Source organism: Trachinotus anak, unplaced genomic scaffold (genome assembly GCF_046630095.1).
Source record: "Trachinotus anak isolate AG129_WGS33_773 ecotype Australia unplaced genomic scaffold, CSIRO_AGI_Tana_v1 ptg000009l, whole genome shotgun sequence".
In the NCBI taxonomy this organism is placed as follows: domain Eukaryota; kingdom Metazoa; phylum Chordata; class Actinopteri; order Carangiformes; family Carangidae; genus Trachinotus; species Trachinotus anak.
The window spans coordinates 13217789-13239430 of record NW_027273860.1 but is presented as its reverse complement, the minus strand read 5'-3'; the positions used below and the strand labels follow the sequence as shown (position 1 = coordinate 13239430).

The 21642-nt window shown below is 41.0% G+C and overlaps 2 protein-coding genes across 6 annotated transcripts in view; both read left to right on the top strand.

Moving 5' to 3' along the window:
* Nucleotides 1–3462, top strand: part of relch (RAB11 binding and LisH domain, coiled-coil and HEAT repeat containing) — a 35208-nt gene extending 31746 nt beyond the window's left edge. For all 5 annotated transcript variants that reach the window (XR_011691892.1, XM_071485445.1, XM_071485443.1 and 2 more), the window contains 2 exons: nucleotides 234–304; nucleotides 1744–3462. Coding sequence is in view for 4 of the 5 variants with exons in the window: in XM_071485445.1 (XP_071341546.1) it covers nucleotides 234–304; nucleotides 1744–1864 (192 nt within the window). In the remaining variant the exon portion in view is untranslated. The remainder of the gene's footprint in view (nucleotides 1–233; nucleotides 305–1743) is intronic.
* A 3038-nt stretch (nucleotides 3463–6500) lies between these two features.
* Nucleotides 6501–21004, top strand: tnfrsf11a (tumor necrosis factor receptor superfamily, member 11a, NFKB activator). The gene is made up of 10 exons (XM_071485432.1): nucleotides 6501–6834; nucleotides 11989–12067; nucleotides 12794–12919; nucleotides 13370–13516; nucleotides 13612–13702; nucleotides 14099–14175; nucleotides 14394–14495; nucleotides 14834–14883; nucleotides 15039–15984; nucleotides 19328–21004. The coding sequence occupies exons 1-10, from the start codon at nucleotides 6760–6762 to the stop codon at nucleotides 19609–19611; spliced, it is 1977 nt and encodes a 658-aa protein (XP_071341533.1). The 5' UTR covers nucleotides 6501–6759; the 3' UTR covers nucleotides 19612–21004.
* Nucleotides 21005–21642: the final 638 nt, after the last annotated feature.

Genomic DNA, 21642 nt, shown 5'->3' with positions numbered 1-21642 from the left:
TGACTGTAAGGTCTACATACCAGATTCTAAGACGGGAATTATTTTCCAAACTGGAAAACATACTTTATTTTGTCATGACAGAATTCAGCCTACACCACCTGTTACAAGTGTTGTATACATGGCATTGTACCCCAAGACAAAATCCTTTGTTAAATGATCACATTTCTACGACGAAGACGGTTTTGTAAGGACCACATTGAAGCTTAGTCTGTGTCTGTCTCCATTCTCCACAGGTGATCTTGAGTTCTATGATCAAAGAGTGTGAAATCAAGGTGGAAAACAGAGGAATGGCAGATGCACAAGGGTGAGAACAAACAAGCAGTCTAATTCACACAGTCACTTCTTCTGAAAATGATTTGCAAATTACAGTTTTTTATTGCACGAGATGCTGTGACAGGAACGAGTGATGGCTTTTAAGTGGTAGTTAAGAAGAATTTGGAGGGCGAAGAATCAATCCTACTGCAGAGAGAGGGGTCACTAAACAGTGTTAGGACTGGGCCTATATTGTGGGTTAATTCCCCAAGGGAGTGGAGAGCATGCAAGAGTGTTGAAACCACACTCATTATGTGGGTATCTTCACAGAAAGAGAGAGGAGGAAAAATGAGGGGAGTTCTTTTGTGAAGCTAAGAGAGCTGGGACACCGGCCATGCCGTGGGTGTCTTTTAAAAGATCTTTCTCCCATCTTGTTAACATATGTTTGTGGCTCATTAAAAAGAGGAGTGTGTGTATATGGACGTAGAAACTGTGTACATGTCTGCATTTGTGTATGCACATAACCTCGGTAATGGGCGTGTTCTCCAAAAAAGCCTCAGTTAAACTCTGAGCTTGTGGCGAGAGACTTTTGTTCCTCTTTCATTTTGCCCTCTCAAGCCTTTCTTGCTTGACTATAATTGATAACATGGGTCTTTATTTTCACAGCATGTATCTTTATAGAACTTTTGAAGAACATAGGTTTATATATTACCTAAGCCATGTTTGATTCATTACTTAGTTCCCCATTAAATATTATGGAAACCCTAATATCTTGTGGCTAAGACAGTTTAGTGAATCTCCTGTCAGACAGACTTTGTGGCATTTACATAAAATTGGTATAATTATGTCTATTTTTAGTGTATGTATGACTAAGCTGCGATACTCCAGTGGATTCAATTTTACAAGCCTTTTAATGCTTATGAATATTTCTTCAGAAAGGTATGTGAAATTCTTTGGTGTCCTGCCTAAACAGAATTTCCCATCCAAGTTATTTTGACCCACAGAACCACACACAGTTCACAGGAAGATTGGCCCCTTATGACACAAGACATGAAGCATTTTAGTTAAAATTCTTGAGTTGTTTTCACATACCAGGGTTTATCTAGAAGCCATGTAATAATGTTTTCCAGTCGACAGTCTAAACTCGTTAAATTCATTGAGTTTCAGTTTGATGTTGGTGTTAAGATAGGATGTTTGTCCTTCTGTTGAGCAATGGGGCTTGGCAGAGTTCTGTAACTGCTCTGCTGTGTCAGAATCCCAGATAGTTCAAAAGAGGAACTTGCAGAGCCGTTAGACCGTAAAAGTGGGGGGCTGTGTTGGCAAACAACATTTCCCATCCAACAAAATAGAGTAAAGGATGACATAGACTCGCCAACTGATAGTAGATAACTGTGAATAACTATTTTTGTACTGTTGTGGTTCTTTTAGACCATGTATTTTCAATAAATTCAACCTTTATGCTTTGCGTTGTGTTTTGTTTCTTTGCCATAGGTCCATGTCCATCGCCTCCAGTTTGGTAGGTGAAGATGCCAAGACCAAGTTCCTGAGCAAGATGGGTCAGCTAACCACCTCTGGCGCCATGCTGGCCAATGTCTTCCAGAGAAAGAAGTGATCGCAGCGCGGACTGGTCGACCACAACACTTAACTGACGAACCCCTACTGTCTTTGGGAGCATTTCATTTTACTGGAAAAAGCATTGGTTCAGCTTAAAGTACAAGGAGGTCAAGTGTACTGTGTGTTCAGTTTCAAGAAATGAAGGTTTGTTGAAAGTTATGTTGTGTTTTAAAATCGTCAGTGCAGTAGGACAACCTGCTCTTTAAAGGAGAACAGCAATGTTTTTTTTGCAGCAAGAGCCAAGGTTTGCTCATTTTCCTCTCCGTAATTCTTAATCATGATGAAGGTGTTGTCAGACTATAGATTTGCTTTTATGAATCAGTGTTCTTAACATTGACATTTCAGAAAAAGGGGAGAGAATTGGGATGAAGCTGAACAGTATTGAGATTCACCCAAAATGATAAATAGGGACTTGTTTCATGGACCGTTCTGGACTTGAAAGTGTCACCAAATTCAATTAAACTTTCAGTGCCGTGCTTCTTGTTTCTGAAGAGTTTCTCTCATCTCTAAGAAACAAAACTCCGAGCATGGCCTGCTGGATTTCATTTAGTATTTTAAACGCCATTTTGGAGCAAAAGGCTGTACGGCAGTTGCGTTAACTTTTGTGAGGGAAATTACACTGAAGGATTGAACCACAAAATGGCTCTCAGTCTGTTAAGAATGCCTTGTACAGTGTGTCTGTACGGCTCAGAAGTGACGCCTACTTGAAGCTGTAAAAAAAAAAAAAAAAAAAAATTGTCTTGCCTTTATTTCTTCAAAGTCTGTCTCTGGTTTTTGTTTTGATAGCTTCTATTTTATAACTTATTTATGTCTTAATGAAGAAAAAACATACTTTATTCCAACTTCCAAAGAAATTTGCACTTCATGTTACTATTTTGTTCTTTCATATATATAAATATACAGACAGACGGGTGACAGATTTAAGGAAAAACTGGAAAAATGAGTGGAGAAACAAGATGACACTGCTCCCATCCATAGGGTACGAGGGGTCACTGAACGTTTTGATGAGTATGAAAATGTTGCAAATCATATACCAGATCTTAACCCAGTCGAACACCTATGGCAGATTTTGGACTGATGTGCTACACAGCGCTGTCCACCACCATCATCAAAACAAAGAGTGAGGGAATATCTTTTGGAAGAATAGTGTTCATCCCTCCAGTAGAGTCCAGAGACTCGGAGAGTCTAAGCCAAGGAGCAGCATGGTGCCCCACACCTTACTAAGACACTTTATGTTGGTTTTTCCCTTAATTTGTCACCCATCTGTATATATACGTTTTAATTCTCAGTCTTATACGTAATGAACATTGTCACTACTGTTAATGGACTTTTTTGTTTTTCCGGCAATGTGAAGTTGAAGAGAACACTGATCATAATTATTCCCTCTCTGTCCGTTGCATCTTGTCTCTGTGTTGCAGTGTCTCTTTTTTTTTTCTAAAGTGGGTATTTGGTTCAATTTTTTTTTTTGTTCTTTTTGGGTATGCTCTATGAGAAACAGTAAATACCTGTATCATACACTGAACTGAAGAGAGTGGTACTCATTATGTATATTTGAAATTGGTGTCATGGTAATAAAAGATGGAGATCAGTTGTGTATTTAAATGTAATTCTGAGAGCTTCATTGAAAATCTGCTTGTTTTTAGACTTTTTATTGTCTGTGATAAAGCCTTCGGAGTTATGATTATGGCTCAAAGTGTTGGCAGGTGTTGAAAGCAGTAAAACAAAGCAATTTCACAGACAAACTCTCACTCCTGTTGTCGCTGCCCTTCACATCCAACCCTTTGATGTGGTCTATTGTCTTCATAGTACAACAAACCAAAGTCCATCCTACGGGACATTCCCAACAACTTACCCCAAATAAATACAGAAATACAAAGCATAGGTCTGCCATCAAGATTACACTATCTCTCAATCCGTGTTATCTATCCTTTAGAAAATTATGACACAGTTAACTTTGGCCTAAACTGGTTCCAGCAGAAAAAGTATGCACCTGTCCTCAGGCAGACTTCAGGAATTTAGCAGGACAATTAAAGCACAAGCCGCCCCCTTAGTGACAAGAAAAAGTATAAGTTTAGCATCTGCAGTTTCACTGTTGTCAGTAACAGCTTTTGCACAGTCCTGACTGAACTGTAGAGGAGTACATTGATTCATGTTGAAAGTAAGAGCAGGTCAGGCAGGCCTGGGGGGGCCACACTCCGTGTGTGTGTGGTTGAACATTATGCAAGATAGCTGAGACCAATTGCTAAAGAACAGTATTTGCATATTCAAGCTAATATTCAACCACCATCACTGATAATTCACCAGGTGGACAAATACTTGAGACACGTCAGGGGTGGAACTGGAAGCAGGACATAGTGTGTGTTGTCTCATTTCTGTGTGGGTGTGCCTGTGTCTGTCTGTGTGTCTGTAGATATGTGTGTGCAGAAACAGATTCCTGATATGTGTGATTTGCATTCAGTGTAAATAGTGTTGTTCTTTGTGAGTCAAAATAATGTTCTGCTTGACTTTTAAGTGAGGGGATGTGTGTGGGGGGGGGGATGCAAATCTGCCCACCTACATACACATCTAGGCATGAACCTGTATTTGCAGTTTGTGCATGTGTGTTCATAAAAATTCTCCCAGCATTTCTGTTTGTGGGTAGGAATGGCATCGGCCGGCAGCTCTTACTCACATCGGTCACTTAGGTGACTCATGGGTCACATCTGTTTCCAGAGCAAGTAGAAGCAATGCAGATCCAGGCCTAAAACCACCGGAACATGGTGGCTGGGCTTTAATGTTATTATCCCACTGTGTTCTGTGTGTATGTGAGGGCCATGTGCATGTTTTTGTTTTTTGTTTTTTTCTGCCCTGTGTGCTTTTCAGTGTTTGAAGCTCCCTTCAAAATGTTGGTACCAAAACAAGCTGTGGCTGCTCTCTACTATGTGAGTGAGTAATAAGTGTGTTACATTAATGGGAACCATTCAGCAGCTTATGGCGCGCCTGCGCGTGTGCATTTTGTGCACATGAGCCGTCTGGAATAGGCCCACTTCATGAACTTTGGCTTGCTGTAAGTGACGCTAAGCAACACAAGCCACATACTTACAGAAGTACACAGTCCGTGCACAGGTCGTTTGAAGTATGAAGCTTGTAAACCAGCACGGTGCTTGCCTGCAGTGATCTACATTTTTATACATCAAAACAAGCTTCATTTTGACGTCCGTGTTTGAAGTGGGGCTTAACAGAGACCTCTCCATGCTGCCCGTTTAATTTTGTTGTCAGGGGAGGACCTCGGTGTGAACGTTTGGGGTGCGTTCAGAGTGGAGCTGAGGTTTCTTATTGCTAAAACAGTCACATCTGGCTCTTAATTGCTACTGTGCAAGCTGCAGAGGCCCCACCACAAAACAGCTTCTCTCAGCATGTTTTTACAGGAAGAGGGCAAGAGGGAGGACAGAACCCATTACCTCCACTGGCTCAGCTGAAAACTCTCATTATTCTTCCACTTTCTCCGTTGTGAAACTCCTTATGAGTTAAAGATTCCTACAAGCATCCACTTCTGCCAGTTGTGTTGAATATGAGATGATCAGCTGGTTTTTAGCTATGGATACACAGGATAAACTGAGCATTTACTTTTCTGAAGACATCTGTAATATCACTTATTCAGAAGCTGCAACTGCGATGTTACACAATAACACAAACACTGGAATCATTACTTTTAAACAGATGTGGTTGTCACTTTTTTTTTTTTCTTCGATCTGTTAGTCCAAATTATTCACTCCTAACAAATGAAGATTGCTTCATCTTTCCTCCACCTTTTTCCCCCTTTTTCCCGATCCCGTGCCGATCAACCCCCTGCTTTATCCATTCAGGTCCCACACATGCAATTTAATATTTGCATAACTGTCACCTTGAAGAGAACATATCTTCCACTCTTTCAAACCTTCCTTCTCTTGACTCGCCAAGGTAGGGTGGGCCTAATCTGCCATGCAAATTCAGAGGGAAATACACCCAGCATGTTTTTTCTCTCTCTCTCTCTCTCTCTCTCTCTCTCTCTCTCTCTCTCTCTCTCTCTCTCTCTTCCAGCAGAGAACAGCTGCAGTATTTCCTGGTTCCACTATTCTTCTAAATAAATAACATTTGTAGACTGTAGATATGGTTGTAATAGTTCCAGGACCCACGCTCCAGGAACTATTGCTGAGATCAGCCCACTTGCTTCCATTATGACTGGCACATGCAGGAAGGGAAATCTTTGAAAGTGACCACATGCTTTGCCTCTAAGTGTGTGGGGGTCATATCTGAGTCCATCTCTGGCATGAGGTCATGACTCCTTTCATTTGGCCTGTCTCATGAAAAGCGCCCCATGACAAACTCTTTCATAATAAACTCTACAGGCAACACTGTCACTACAGAAACATTCAGTGACTACAGTTTTAATTCCAATGTATAAAGGTCAGTGTTGCTGTGATCGTCTTATATCTCTCAAAACAACAAACTGCCACATGCACACTCATTCAGAAAGAAAGAAAAAGATCGGTGCATGGAAGCGGAGGTGGGGGTTTGTGTGGGGGTGAACTTTTTTTTTTTTTTTTTGCCTTCCATATGACAACGTGGGAGGAGCCCCCACCCTCTTTCAGTCACTCGTTCAGTTTTCACAAGCTGTTGCACGCAGTCCTCTCCAGAACGCGTGGGTGAAGGCAGAGAGGACGATGAGAGGAGAGGAGAAGTGGGAACTGCAACTTCCCAACCGGGAATGAAGGCGCAAGAATGCCCTGAGAGACAACTCTGGAGGCCGCGCCAGAAGAAGTGATTCTCTGTGAGGACATTTGAAGAAGAGTCGGATCTTGGCGTTCAGACTCATCCTCCTGGCTGAGAGAGAAAAAGGTTCGACTCAGAGGGAGTCTTCATCATCCAGCAGAGATGAGACTCAACTTCTCCACAAGTTGGATATTCCGAGGCTGGATAGCGTGTGTACTCGTCGCCTTTTACGCACAGGTAAGAACGCACTGAAAGGGCTTTGAGGGAATGTATTTGGTATAGAAAAGAGTCCATCCTTACTTTATTATGTGCTGTGTCTCCGTTGCGTTACTTTTCAGGGGCTGTCAAATCTAATTCGACTGAGTGGCAATGCAAAAATACTGAGAGTTGTGTCCGTGTTTTCTTGAGTGGATGGAACAGGGAGGTGTGTAACATTAAACCGTGTATCAACACGTCAGATGATTTGTATGAGCTGGTGAGAAGGGGGGAACGAGAGGGAGGGAGGAGAGTTGAATCTTTACGCCGGGACACTGACTGGAAACAGTTGTGTTTGGGTCGAGTCCACCTCCACTGTTCTCACCGCAAAAACGCCGCTGGCAACTGGAAGTTCTTCTCCCTCCACCGAACATTCTCTGCCGGCCCAGAGGGGACCGGTGCGGGCCAAGTGGCTCATCGGGAACCCCGATAGCTCCGCCAGAGGAGAGGTTCTCAAAGTGAGGCACAGGGACCAATAACGGTCCTACGGGAATCCGGAGATGTAGCCACTGGCATTTATTCCCCACAAGTCAGGATTACAAGAATGTGATTGTATTATGTTTCACCATGACCATAAGTCTTACATACATCACAAATACCGTCACTTTTTTTTTTTTTTTTTTTTTTTTTTTGTGATCAGTTTTTGTTCCCAATCAGTGCCGTGAAATAACCAGTCCACATGATGTCTGAAATGATCCAGTGCCACAGTTTCATTTTATGAGAAAAAAAAGTGAATGGCCAATGACATGGTGTTGTCCATGTTGTTGTTTAGTCCAAACAACTAATTCTGTCCAGGTGGAGCAGTTTATAAGATGTGGTCGTGGTGGTGGGACTGCTGGGCACCAGTGATCTATCACTGCCTGTTTGTCTGTGTTACTGTAAGCCAGCAACGTTACGACTTTGACTGGAACAGACGAGCTTTCTTCCCTGTTTTTCTTCTCTGTTTCCCCAAAATGTGTTGCAAGAGATGATGCTTAGGAGGGGGGGGGGGGGGGGGGGGGGGACTGCTTCTTGTCCAGACTGAGAGGTAATGGCACCGGAGAAACATGTTTTTCACAAATGCAAGTCACTTTTTTTTTTTTCAAGCAGTGGTAACAAGAGTGATGCCTGGAAAACAAGTCAGTGTACGGATGGAAAGACTTTTCATCAACATTTTAAGGTGACACTTCAAACCTTTGGCTGTGGTTAGTTCTTACCATTACTTACTCACATTACCCCCAATGAATTCCCTTCATTTTCTTGGTTTTCAACCACTTCACCCAATCCGTTCCAAATTCATTTCAAATGGTCTGTATGATTGAGCAATACAAAATGACTTCAAGATGTTCAGAGCTTAAAAGTCGTCAGTATATCGTGAATAAACTGAGCCTTGGTGGATTTATTTCCTTGCCTACCCACATGGCTCCTGTATTTCTTATTAGCTAGCTTCACTAGCCTTCCATCCATCCATCCATCCACCTTTCTGACATCCACCATAAACAACCTCTCACTGCCTCTTTCCTGTCTCCCTTCATCTAATATTCAACCAAAACCCCTTCTCACTTGAAGCATTGTTTTCTTCTTCATGTGTTTTTTTTTTCTCTAACCTCCTGTATATCCATCCCTCCATCCATATACCCATGCACCATCACATCAGTAGTAAGTGTTTTGTCTACCTTGGCTTAGGGAATAACACTACATTGCCTCAGGCCTGCAGATCCAAACTTGATTTAATTATTCAGACAACAGACTGATTGATAAAGCACACAGCCTTATAAGGACAATAGAGCTTTGTGTGGATAGAGGAGGAATTATAATGGCCTTTAGTTCGTAACACGCCCAGATTAAGCTCTGTCAAGATCCCTTAAAACAATTAGAGCAGATTATAGCTGTCAAGGGACTTGTTTACAGCTTTTTGCAGTATCCCTTCTCCCCTGCTAAGCATAATCCTTCAGATGAGTTTCTTTGAAATGTGCTTTTACATTTTTCTATTCCCCCACGGTTGCTTTAACTCATGCTGCTAATTTTCAAGATCTTTGAATTCTTAAGGAGCCACTGTTCCCGCTTAAGTAAAATATGTTAGTTCCTGTGCACCAGAGGATTTTTGGCAAAACAAAACAAATGCAAACTGTTCAGTGTTATTATCATTATTATTCTTTGAGTAATAATACATACAGCCTTTTAGAGGCTCATATGTTTTATAAGCTTTGAAAGTATTTATCAGTTAAATATGAGATTTTCACAACTAGTGGAAATTACAATTTGTGCAGGTGGAACATCAAAAGGATTTATTTTATGGCCTTTAAAGAATAAACCTCAGGTGGAAACATTATACAAAGATTCAATTGTTGTGCAATCTGCTTTTACAGCACCTTATCATGGATCACTGAAAGCCTTGGAGGCCTAAAAGTCACACTGTGCTTCTCTAGGCCCACTGCCAGTGGGTGCTGTGGCCGTTATGCAAATTCTTTTAACTCTGACAGCAAATGGAATGCACTCTGTGTCACACACCTGTTTGATAGGATTGCAGAACTGGTGATGGATTTTTAAAAGATAAACAAAAGAGCTAGGAAAAGACGATCTGAAGGGAGCTGTTCCTGAACAGCACTGCAGTAGTTAGTGCCCCCTTTTGTCTTTTTTCTCCCTTCACTCCTGAACACTATCATCCATTTGACTATTTCCCCCTTCCCCTCCCCTGTCTATTCTTTTTACTTCAGTCAGACACGCACATTCACACATAACTGTATATTTGAGTACATACAACCGATAAAGTTAGCTTTGAGGTTGGATGTTCTATCTTGACCGATGTAATAACCTATAATCATATGGGGTGGATCAGCTCTTTTCCTCTTACATATATATTTAGTGTGTCAAAACATACTGCCTCACATAACTGAGACCCAATGTTTAGATGTGGCGGCAACAAAAACACAGTTCCCAGCATTCCTCTGGCTTTCTGTGCACTCTGGCTCAGTTGTGTCAATTGACCACCACTGCTTGTATCTATCTATCTATCTATCTATCTATCTATCTATCTATCTATCTATCTATCTATCTATCTATTAATATCATCCATCTGAACCTCTAAGCATGGGAACCTCTTTACTTCTGTCACTTCTTTCTGCTGCTGCACATGGTCCTCATTAGTGCTGTGGTCCATGCTATGAGCGCTGTGCATCATTATTCCTCTGGTTAGATTATAAAACAAAGACTTGCTGATGTGCGGGAGGCAGAGTGGAGATAATTAAACGCTTGCCAGTGTTCATGTTGTGCTGTTTTCGCCTGGGGCCGAGCAGACACAAACTCAGACCGAACAGATTTTAATGTGGAGGTGTGAGAACGAGAACAAGGGAGACAATGACAAAGGGAGTTAGCGCCCAGTATTTTTTATTTTTTTTATTTTTTTTTCAACCTGATGCCAACAAAAACAACAACTGACTGGTTTCTCCAGAGCTGTATTGTTGTTAGAATCAGTACAAACTACAGGAAACTTCAAATGTCAACACAAGGAAAGTTGCCAGCTCTGCACAAGTGGTGTAAGGGGAAACTCCAGGACACATTAAGCTTTCAAATGAAAAAATAATTACTAAGTGATATTTTCAAGGGTGCATAATGATGCATGAACATGATGTCAAAAGTAACACTTAATTACAGGATGTACGGTAAAGGCTTTTTTTTTTTTTTTTTTTGCAACTGTTCTTATTTAGGATCATAGTGGAGGTGATCAGCATGACCAGCTAACAGAAGTGCAACGCTCCATGTCTCTGTATGAAGCTGTTGTGAGATAGCCAGTGACACTGAGTATGATGACAGGCAGCCAGTTTCAAATGAACTTCTCCTGAAATTGCTGGTGGGGAGAGCAGGAGGATGGACCTCTGCAGTACCAGCATCTCTCTGCTTTACAGGTTACAGTGTGAATGACTGAAACAGTATATGTTTTCATGGGAACAAGAAGCTTTCAGAAGTGCTGAATGTGAAAAAAGGAAAGAGGTAGGGTTGAGGTCAGAGTGCAGTCTGGCCTATAGGTCGTATTTTTCTACATTTATATAGACACTGTGGCTTTGGCATAGTTTCTGTCATAACAGCCAGATTCTCTAATTCAGCAATGTGGCGAGGAGTTCGCCAGCCCCTAATTTAGGGTGGCTGGTGGGTGTGTACAGTATGCACTGTGAGAGTGTGTGAGCCTGCTTGGCTTACCTTTGTGGACTTTTTGCTGGAGTTCCAAGACGTTTCACCACAGCAAGAGCTCGCTCACACTGTTGAAAGACAGCAGAAGACTTAGCATTATAGCAACTACAACAGGGCAATGACCTTTTAGGAACAAACTCATCATTTAGCGTGACAGCTGCCTCAAGATCTTCTTTAAATCTCACCTTCTGTAAACCTTTTCCCATCTTTTATATGATGGGCAAGTTGACCAATTGGTCACTCTGTCAAAATCATGGTAATTATATAAGAATCAGAATCGGGTTAATTGCTAAGTAGGTTTTCACATACAAGGAATTTGCTTTGGTGTTTTGGTGCATAACAACAAAGTCAGCAAAAAAAATAAAATAAAGAAAGATAAAGCAAGCGCTGCATATTTAAATAGATGACTAATAAGGACTAAAAGAAGTAGCTGCAGCCAAGTGTTTATTAATTCCAAGTGAGTTGGAGTTGCATTTAATTCCAGTTGGTTCTCCTTATGTAATTGGGTACCATTGGGGTTTGGTTTGCTGGTTTGGAGGCTGTACAGTGCTGTGGTCAGGTGCTTCTGAAGAGAGTGGAAAGAATTCCTGGCCATGTCTTGGAAATGTTATAACCATCCTCTTCCTCTAATTACTCACCACCATCTCAAAATATCACGTGTAGATGTGAAAGATGAACGAAAGAAGGAGAAAGCAAAGTGTGGCATACACTGAGCACAGCCGTGACGCACTGATGGAAAATTGATGTTTTTGATCCAGCAAATCACAATGGTAATCTTTTTGAGATGTTCATTCTCATGTAAATTGTTAAATTGCTCTTTTCTCTAAACACATGTAGTAAAGGGTATGTGACTGTTTTCTTGTTTTGTTTTTTTGTGTTTTTTTTTTTTTTTTGCAAAGGTACACACAACCAATTAAAAACCTAAAAGCTTCCACAAAATACGTAATTTTATGTCTTCTTATTTTTTAGCATGCAGTCTCCAAATCTCTGCAGTGTGATGAAACACATTACTTAAAAGGCTCAAGATGCTGCAGGAAGTGTGAACCAGGTAATGATGCAGACACACACACACACACACACACACACACACACACACACACACACACACACACACACACACACGAGCATCCTTGTTTTACTACATTTGACCTGTCATTGACATAATGCATTCCTTAGCTCCTTACCCTAACCTTAACCATCACAACTGAATGTCTTATCCAAACTTTCCCTTAACCCCAACTCTAACCTAAACATAATTTAAGCCTGAACCCTAAAACCAAGTCTTAACCCTCAAATGGCCATATAAATTTGTGTTGTTCAGCATTATGGTCCGCACAAATATAGTAAAACAAGTCCACACACACACACACACACACAGAGGGAACAAAGGGAACAAAGTGAAACACAAGGAACTAGAGTCAGCATATTACATATCTGGTTTTGTCAATGGAAGCAACATAACATGGAAATAGATCTCCATTCACACAGGTTCTAAATTAAAAAAGGAAGGATGTTTAAAAACAGAACATTCGGCTTAAAATGGCTCACACACACGCGCACACGCACACACACACGCACATGCACTCCCACACACAATTTACAATGATCCACTGGTACCCTCTACTTTAAAAGAGATGAAAAGGCTCTAATTTGATCAATTTCCTTCTTGTTTTTTCTCTTCCATTAAGTTTTTAGTGGTCACTGTGATTATGTATGGGTCGTTAAAGTCCCCCCCCCCCCGCCTCTCTGTCTCACTGTTTTTCCCCCCCATTAGGCTTCCGTGTGTTTTCTGACTGCAATGAGTCCCACCAGACTAAATGTATTAAATGTCATCGTGGTGAATACCAGCCCGGCTGGACTGACGAGAAGCGCTGTCTCCAGCAGAAGTTCTGTGACCCAGGTCAGTACCAGAATCCTGCCTTAACAACACAAATGTTTAACATTTACTTTATTTTAGTTTAAAACTTTAAGTTTAAGAATAGATTAAAGGTTTAAGTATTTGTTGTTGTATTTGAAGTGCTGTTGTATTGATTTGAGAGTTTTCTATTCAAAAATGCTCATCACAGAAAATTTTCTAGTGTATAATTGTAATGAAGTGAACTTAAAATAGTATAAAAAGTATTCTCCAGGAAAGTGTCTTGTGCGCTGAAAATGTGAACATGAAATTGCATCAATTTGCGTCATTATCAGAATTACCTCTGATTCTTTGTAACACAGCCAGGTCTGAACTGTACACAAGCAGCAACACAGATTCAGCCCAAGGGAGTGGGGTTTTAGATGCAACACACATTATTATCCCTGTCATGGATTTGGACCTTTGCGTTAAAACACTCCCCTCTTTGACTTCCAGTTAAGGGTTTTATGGAGATGCCTGAAAACATTGTGTCAGAGGAGCCGTGTCACTGCCGTCCTCACCTCCAGTGCTTTCCCATCAACTGTGAGTACTGTGAGAAGATACCCACCTGCAGTGCTGGATATGGACTCGAGGTGGATCTTGGTGAGACACGAACACAAAACACATTTCATTCATATCCAGCAGTTACAGAGAGGTGTCACCTAGAGATATACTACAATATATGTTGTTCATTTCAGGGTCGACTAATGGGAGAAAGATCTGTGTTCCATGTAAGAAAGGCTTCTTCTCTGCTGACAACAATGGTGAACAATGCAAACAATGGACCAAGTAAGTGTGCGCTCACACTCAAACACACATTTTTCAGCCTGGAATATTTTTAAGGGAAAATGCATCTGGGTATCTCCTCAACACCAGCCAGCTGCTATGACTAATGTGCTCACCGCTTCCTCTGGAACCCTGGAGCAGACACCAACGTCCACTGCTGGCTGGATCTGTGATGATGACGGTGATGATGATGATGATGATGTTGGAGCGAGAGACAGAGAGAGGAAATTTATTTTTATTTCATCTCTCTCTCTCTCTCTCTCTCTTTGTCTCCTTCATCACAGATCCATGCAGTTGTAGAGGTTGGTAGGTTGGTGTTACACTGTATTGGAAAAAAAAAAAATGTCCACATGTTTTTGTCTTCACTTTGTGTTTTTGTGATTTCATTTTCTTTCCCAGTTGTAAGGCTGAGGGCAGGAGCGAGAAACATCCAGGCAACGCTCAGGCCGATGCAGTGTGTGGACCGCCTGTGTCTGGTAAGACATGGGCACATTCAATGCACCATACAAATGCAATGTAGTGCATATTTAACGTGTACTCAAGTGAAAGAGAGATCTGCTACTTAAAGTGTATAGATGGACAAAAATGGATGAAAAATTGTCTGATTTAATGTACGACTTTCTTTTGCATCTTGACTGACTGTACACTTTGAGTACAAAAGTGAACTCTGAATTTATCTCTGTTGCACGCGCAGCGTCCTCCTGGCTCATAGTGTCAGTTCTGTCAGTCATCACTGTGCTGTGCCTCCTCATCCTGCTCCTCTTCTGCTACAAGGACAAACTGAAATTGCTCTCTGGTAAGTTACAGCCCTGTATTAGTCTTGAAGTTCTCCTTTAGATAGATCTTTTATTATTGTTCCTTTCAATAATAAAAAAAAAGAAAGTCAGTTACAGGTGATTTCAAAGTAAACATTAATTCAAAAAAGACAGGCATTTGCATGGACAAATGTTGTAATCACATTAAGAATACGCTGTAGTACAGAAAAACAAATTATTTTCTTGAGATTGCTGTTTAAACTGGTCGTCAAATGATTGTACTGCATGTTCAGCAGCCTCTTTGCCAAACATCTGCACCAGAAATCATTAAGATTCCTTCATTCAGTATTAAGGTACAATATGTTGTTTCTTTGTCTAGTGAATTTGCGATCCTGCGTTCAGAATCTGAAGAGGACAAGGATACAGCAGGTAAAGTTGAAAAGAAATGGAAACACACAGAAACCAAGTTTAACTTAATTATCTTACTATTGCCTATATAGGATTTGGGAAATCATATTTCTTACTAATCATGCAGAAAACATGAATTATTTACAATGCTTCTCTATTTGTTTCTTTTGTTCTAGGAGACCTTGGCCCCTCTTTACCATAGCGGGGGTTCCAAGTGTACACCGTGTGAGACAGCCAAACTCATCTACCCTGCGCCAAACAACCCCACAGATGAGCCCCCATGCACAATCCCCACCGCTGTTCCCGATGTCAAGGTCTCACTGCCATTCACAGAGGAAATGACAGAGAAAGAAGGAACCAACAGGAAAACAGTGATGGAGGATCAGAGTGAGGGGTCTGGAGAACCAGAGGAGGTCTCAGAAGAGGAGGAGGTTGTGAGTGTGTCTCCTCTTTTGGCAGGTTCTTGTGTGTGTGTCATTCCCGTCCGTGAGCCTCTGGAAGTAGGGGAGAATGAGGACTGTAGCCAGGCTGTCAGCCCTGGGACTCCAGGAACCTGCTCATGTGGAGGGCTAGATGGAGAGCGGGATGGAGAGGAGAGTGGGAAAGAAGAGAAGAGTGAGAGTGTAAGGGCGGACAATGGTGGAGAAAAGGGTGATGGAACTCAAGAAAAGATGGTTTTGTGCAAGAGTGAAAGAGGTGCTGCATCTCTTGTCTCTCATCCTCCTCCACTCCTCCACACATCCTCTGTAGTCCCTCCATCCAGTCCACTTCCCAAACTCTGCCTGCCATTGTCCCAGGCTCTGGTGTCATCAGAGATCAAACCTTACCTGACTGACAGGTCACTAGTAAAACAGCAGGAATTATACAGACTGACAAGCATGGACTCCACCTCAACAGAGAATAGTACAACCTCTGTGATGACCTCAGTCAGCCCCTTGATGACTCCTTCATCTGTTGGAGATCTCTACCTGGACAAGCCGCCTGAGGCCCCTAGCCCAGAGCAAAGCCAGGGACTTTCCTGGGAAAACAGTAGTAGAAACAAGCTCTCCTCTGGGGAGTCAGAACTGGAGTGCTCACCTGAGAGCCTCCACAGTCAGCTGGCTGAACCAACTCTTACCTCAGGTAAGTGAAAATTTGAAACTGCAAGAATTTAAATTGGCAGAAATGGAAACCCATTACTGCCATTAGAGAAATTTAAAAAAATATCATTGTTAAGTAGAAATTATTTTAAAATATATGAAATAATACTTTTGACTTGTTAGCTCATAATTTTCACATGGTCTCATATTTCTTACAAGTTAACTAAGTGTCTTGACTTGTTACCTCGATATTATGACATAGCATCTAATAATTTGGATTAAAAAAAACACAAGTATTATCTTATAATTGTGACATCATTGTTTTCAATTACCAAATCAAAAGTAGTATTGCCATTAGTATTTTTATTTTGCTAACATAACTAATCATCTATAACTTTTCAATGGCATAAATGGGCTTCCATATGGCTGTGTGTAGATTCCCAGAAAGTGGGGATATTTTTAGTTTGACTTTGGGCAATAAAAAGATGCTATAGCCACTCAACAAAGTCAATGAAAACTGTATGTACAGTGGTTTTGCACTATTTGGATAATGGCTCATTATAAAGAGTTTGCCGGGTGGATTCAGTGTTCTTTGTTTGTGTAGGCAGTCACCACTGTATTGCCACAGGGTCATACCCATACATGATTTGATATACTACATAACAGTGTTCCCTTTCCACAGAATAGGTGGGACTAGCCACCAAGAATAACAGAATGAAATTTATGTTGGTTTTAATGGAAAGTTTTACTGTCACACGGTTGAACTTGTATTGTTCTCACAGAGACCTTTACACAGTGCCAAGGCAAAAAATATCCGGGAAACGTATTTACGTGTTGTGCCTCAGCCATTGAGTGGTTATGGTTGGTTATAAAAGCAGTATTATCAGAACAGTCTGATCGGGACAGTGGTTAGCTCAAAATGGGGTATCATTAGGTGAACATGCTGAACGCAACTTATGACAGAGGATTGGGTTCAGGAGAAGAATGAGAAGTTTGTGTGTTTCCAAGAAATATGTTTTATTAAAGCCAGTATTGATAGCTGAACCCTGAATTTTGGGAGACCACACAGGAAGTAGGAATAATACAGTATGTGTGTGCATTTGATGACCAAGTGAACCACCAGAACCACACACACGATGATACAGTGTTAAGTGTGTGTGTGTGAGTATGCATCAGTGTGAACTATGCCATCTACAAAGCTCCTGTTTACCCAGAGTTCCAACGGGTTGCGCAAAGTGACCACAGCTTTAATTGAAGCAAGATGTGTGCAGCTTGAGTAATACTTTTATAAGCCTGCCCACCCAACAAAAACACACTTACACACACACACACTCACAAAGTTGTGAAGACTTTTTTGGACCCTCACTGACAGCTGGGTACTTTAATTACATGTTTGCTGGCTTGAAATGAACACCATTTCCCATCATGCAGTAATGGCAGTTGATTTAATGGACTTCCCGCTCATGCTATTTAAAGGTTAAGTGAGGGTCAGAGGTTTCACCTGTCCAGCTGAAACATTTACATTTTTCACACATAGAAGCTGCACAGTATACAACATCAATCTTACCTGTTGTCTTATCATGCAGTGTATTTTTGGAAGTTGGTCATCACGGCTAATTTATCCCCTAGGCTGAGGAATTAGACTGGCAGCTGACCAAGGACAATGAGCAAGATTTAAAGATAAAACTGTGTACAAGTTCTCTTGGACATTGAACAGGGAAGGGGTTCTACTAGGATTCAAATTTACCCCTGTCAGTATTGCTAGAGTTGCTGGTTATCCAGAAAAATCAGCTTGTTATTAAGGAAGGATAAACAGAAGAACCCAAGCAGATTCCATAGAGCTTTGTTTTCAAAGTTGTGGTGAAATGACATAGTTTTGAGCTAGACCTCTCAGACTGGTATTCCGGGAAAGGCTCTCAGATGGGGAACACAGAGACACACACTCTCTGTGAGTGTGTGATTGTGTTAGTCTGTCCTTGCAACTTTTTAGAGCTTTGTGTGCTTTTTAGTATATGTGTAGGTGTAGGTGTAAAAGTGTTTGCTAGGGCCTGTTTGCTTACATTTACAGCAATTATGTGAGTATATGTGTGAGTGTGTGTGAGTGTGTGTGTGTGTGTGTGTGTGTGTGTGCACATATGTGTGAATAGATGAGATGTGAGCTGTGAGTCATGGAGGGTCGGCTTGTTCTGTTGGCTGGAAAGTCAGACAGGCGGCTGGATAAAATAGGAACCAGAGGCTTAATGTGGTGGAAGATCGCTTACAAAACAAAAAGGCACAGTTTATTTCGTAATTTACCTGGTTGGCTCAAATCCACATTACAGTACAAGTTTGTGCAAATGATTTAGAGGCAGGAATCACATTGTAAAGGCAAGATGATGACAGTTAAAGTTCTTTGTTTTTTGGAGAAACATGTTATTGAAGATTAAACGTTAGAAGGAGTTGAACAGCACTTTTTTTGATTTTATTCAGCCATGTCCGTAAAACCCTAAACCCTTGACGAATGGCTTGTTTTCAGAGGTCTTGAGTTTCTCACACAGAAAGTGCTGGACACTCTGAAACAAACATGGTTAAAAGGATATGATATGGCAATCTATGTAGCTGTGGCCTGTCTGTGGTCATCCTGCATGGTCATTACACCCACTGTCCATTTGTCATTCGAGGTTAGCCAAAATTTAGTCCCTTCTTCACATATGTCACGGATAGGGCAGGCTCCGTCGCACTGTGTGTAGGCGGGGCATTGAAAAACAGTGTCTTACACCACCATACCCTGTATATTTGTATTTCTGCACATTTCCCAACTAGAGACCATCTTGCAATGGGATCGCACCCATCAAGATGTTGACATTCCGACCTAAGAATACTCAGTAGTCATTATTACATTATCACCCTTCAAACTTGGCCTTCATTTTATTTCAACTACACACCTGTAAGGTTTTGTGACTGTATCTTGCACAGTTGTGCAGTTGTGCAATCATAGTGAAAAATCTGTTTACAGACATATAAACACCTGCCGAAGTACCCACCTCTGTAGCTCCTGCTTCAGTCAGTGTCTCCAGGACCACATTTCACAATGATGACACACACACAGGCTCACAAGGTGAAAATAATACCAGTCGAGCCATGGCAGCTAGTAATAAGGAGTCACTGTTGTTGCCATTTTCTGTACCATTTGGAAATGTTGAACATACAAGGTTTTTTTCACACCCGCCCATTTGAATCAAGGGCTCTTTATTCCATTTTCTTTCTGAGAAATGGAGAGAAAAATATATGTATCAGACAAATAACCCTGAACAGTGCTCCATTTCACATCTCTTGTGTCTTGTGGTCATGGGTTTTCAACTTCTCACAATCTCCTCTTTTTCTCCCTTCCACATTTTTCTGTTCAGGTCAGGTGTCGGGGAACCACAACACGACCTTCATCTCCAGTGGCCAGGTGATGAACTTCAGCGGTGACGTCATTGTTGTCTACGTCAGCCAGACGTCTGTTGGCAGTGACGGGGCAGGGCAGGACGATGCCTTTGGAAGCCCTGTCCAGGAAGAGGCCAATGAGACAGCTCCATTTTTCCAGAGCAGCCTGAGGTCACACGGGGATTCTGTTTCCACCATCACGTTGCAAGATGAGACACTGCCAGTCCAAGAAGTGATGGAGGAGCGGCCACTGGGCAAATGAAAAGTGACCAGTTACTTTTCAGCCCAGTGATCATCTCGATAACTATCGGAGGGACATTGTGAAAATGATCTCTGATCACTCCTGTTGGTTACATTGGCTTATATTACAAAAAAATATTTAAACAATCCATTTGTCCAACCATACCAGCTTTTCATGTAAGAGCTAGAAAACAAAGACTTTCCATTAAAATGAAGCAGATCAGTCAGTTGACTGAGGAAGCAACTTTTAGCAGTGTGAAGCTATCAGTCTGTGCCCATTTCATTTTTTGGAAGGTAATCTAGAATAACTTGTCCCATTCATACATCAGTCATTGAACATTGCCTCAGGCATCTCTAATGTGCCTTTTTTTCAGTTTTCAATGGAAAGCTGCAGACTTTTTCAAATGGAAACTCCCTTCATTCCAGACAGTGATGGGGAATTTTGTTGGGAATTGGATGTGGAACTAGAGTTCAGACTGGAAGAACGTCATGTTTTTATGCTTGTATGGAAATTGCAGCTGGGTCTTGATCGAAAGGAGTTACTACATTTCCCACCTTTCATTATTGAATAGCCCAGGTTAAACTGTAGACTCCCAGGTTTTAACTATTCTTAATTTGACATTTGGATGATTTCAGCAGTTTTATTACATAACAAAATATCCACCATGTGGAAATAATTGTCTTTGCTCCCAAAAAAATCATACCATGAAAGTAAATATTTTTATGGAGGAAAATTCAATCTACTTGCTAGAGTAGAATCACAGTTTGGGAAAAAAAAAAAAAAAAAAAGATAAGTTTTAAGCATTTCACTGAGTGATCTTAACTTTCATCTGGTTTGCAGGGTCTAACAAAAGCTATTTAACAGAAAAGAGACACATCCAGTTTTGGTACGATGCTTGTTTATCCTGTATGTAGACTTTTTTTATTCTCTTCTTATTGCACCACAGGTGCGGTTTGTGTCTAAGGAAAAATGCTGTGCATTTGATAAGCTATTTTATTACCGGTTTGTTTTGTTTCATTATGTTTTAATGTGCAAGCATTAATGAAGAAAAGTAAAATGTCAGCCTGTTTATAATATTTTGTTTTAAATAATTTTTCAAAGTAATATTTCAGAAGATTCATCTGTGTGATCAATGTGTGTATATATTTCAACAGAAAAAAGCATGATGTATTTGTGAAATAAGAATGAATATTCCTCTTGTCCTTCCTTTCATTTGATTTCTGGTGTGGATGTGTAAAATCAAGTGAAGCCATTAACAGGCGGTAAAACGCATACATAAGGAAAGGGACGGTTCAGTTACAAGCTTGTCATATGTATGCAGCCGTATAATAAATTATGTACATATGAATCAAACTTATTGAAATGAATGACTGAAAGGATATTTTGATTGAAATTAAATATGTTTTGCATCTAATCCTTTCAGGGATGGCTGCCGTCCTGCCCGCTGTGGTTTCTCTCTGTCAACTTTCCTATTCTGGGATCAGCAAATTACAATGAAAAAGTCATTTATCTCCTCAAGACGATCTATAATCTTTGTGAAGCAATGCTAATTACACATGTGGCAAGGCCTCTTTGTCTTTGTCCCCGTGTAGACAGACAGACAGACAGGCGGCCTTTCATCAGGCCTGGGGATGGTGAGCAGCTGTGAGGAGAAACTAATCTAGCAGTCAGACCAGCTAGCGTCACAGAAAGACCACATGAGAGGAGCTGGCAGCACTCATTTAGACCTGGTTTGGGTCAGCAAGAGTATGTTTATATATGTGTGTATGTGTATGGGTGTGTGTGCATCTGTCTGTGTGTGTGTACACATGCATTTTGTCTCAGCTTATTTTATGGTTGTTTGTGAAAACAGGAAGTTATGACTAGCTTTCACATGGTTTACATGAGATCTGACTGGCCAGCCAACACAGAACCTGACTGTAGGTTTAAATCATTTCAGCATTCAACCACTGCATGTTGCTACAGTCCACCCCCAAGTGGTAACAGCATTTTAGGACAACAAAAAAGACACACCTCTCAAGTAAATATGTTCATTTAGATTTTTAAAAGTTG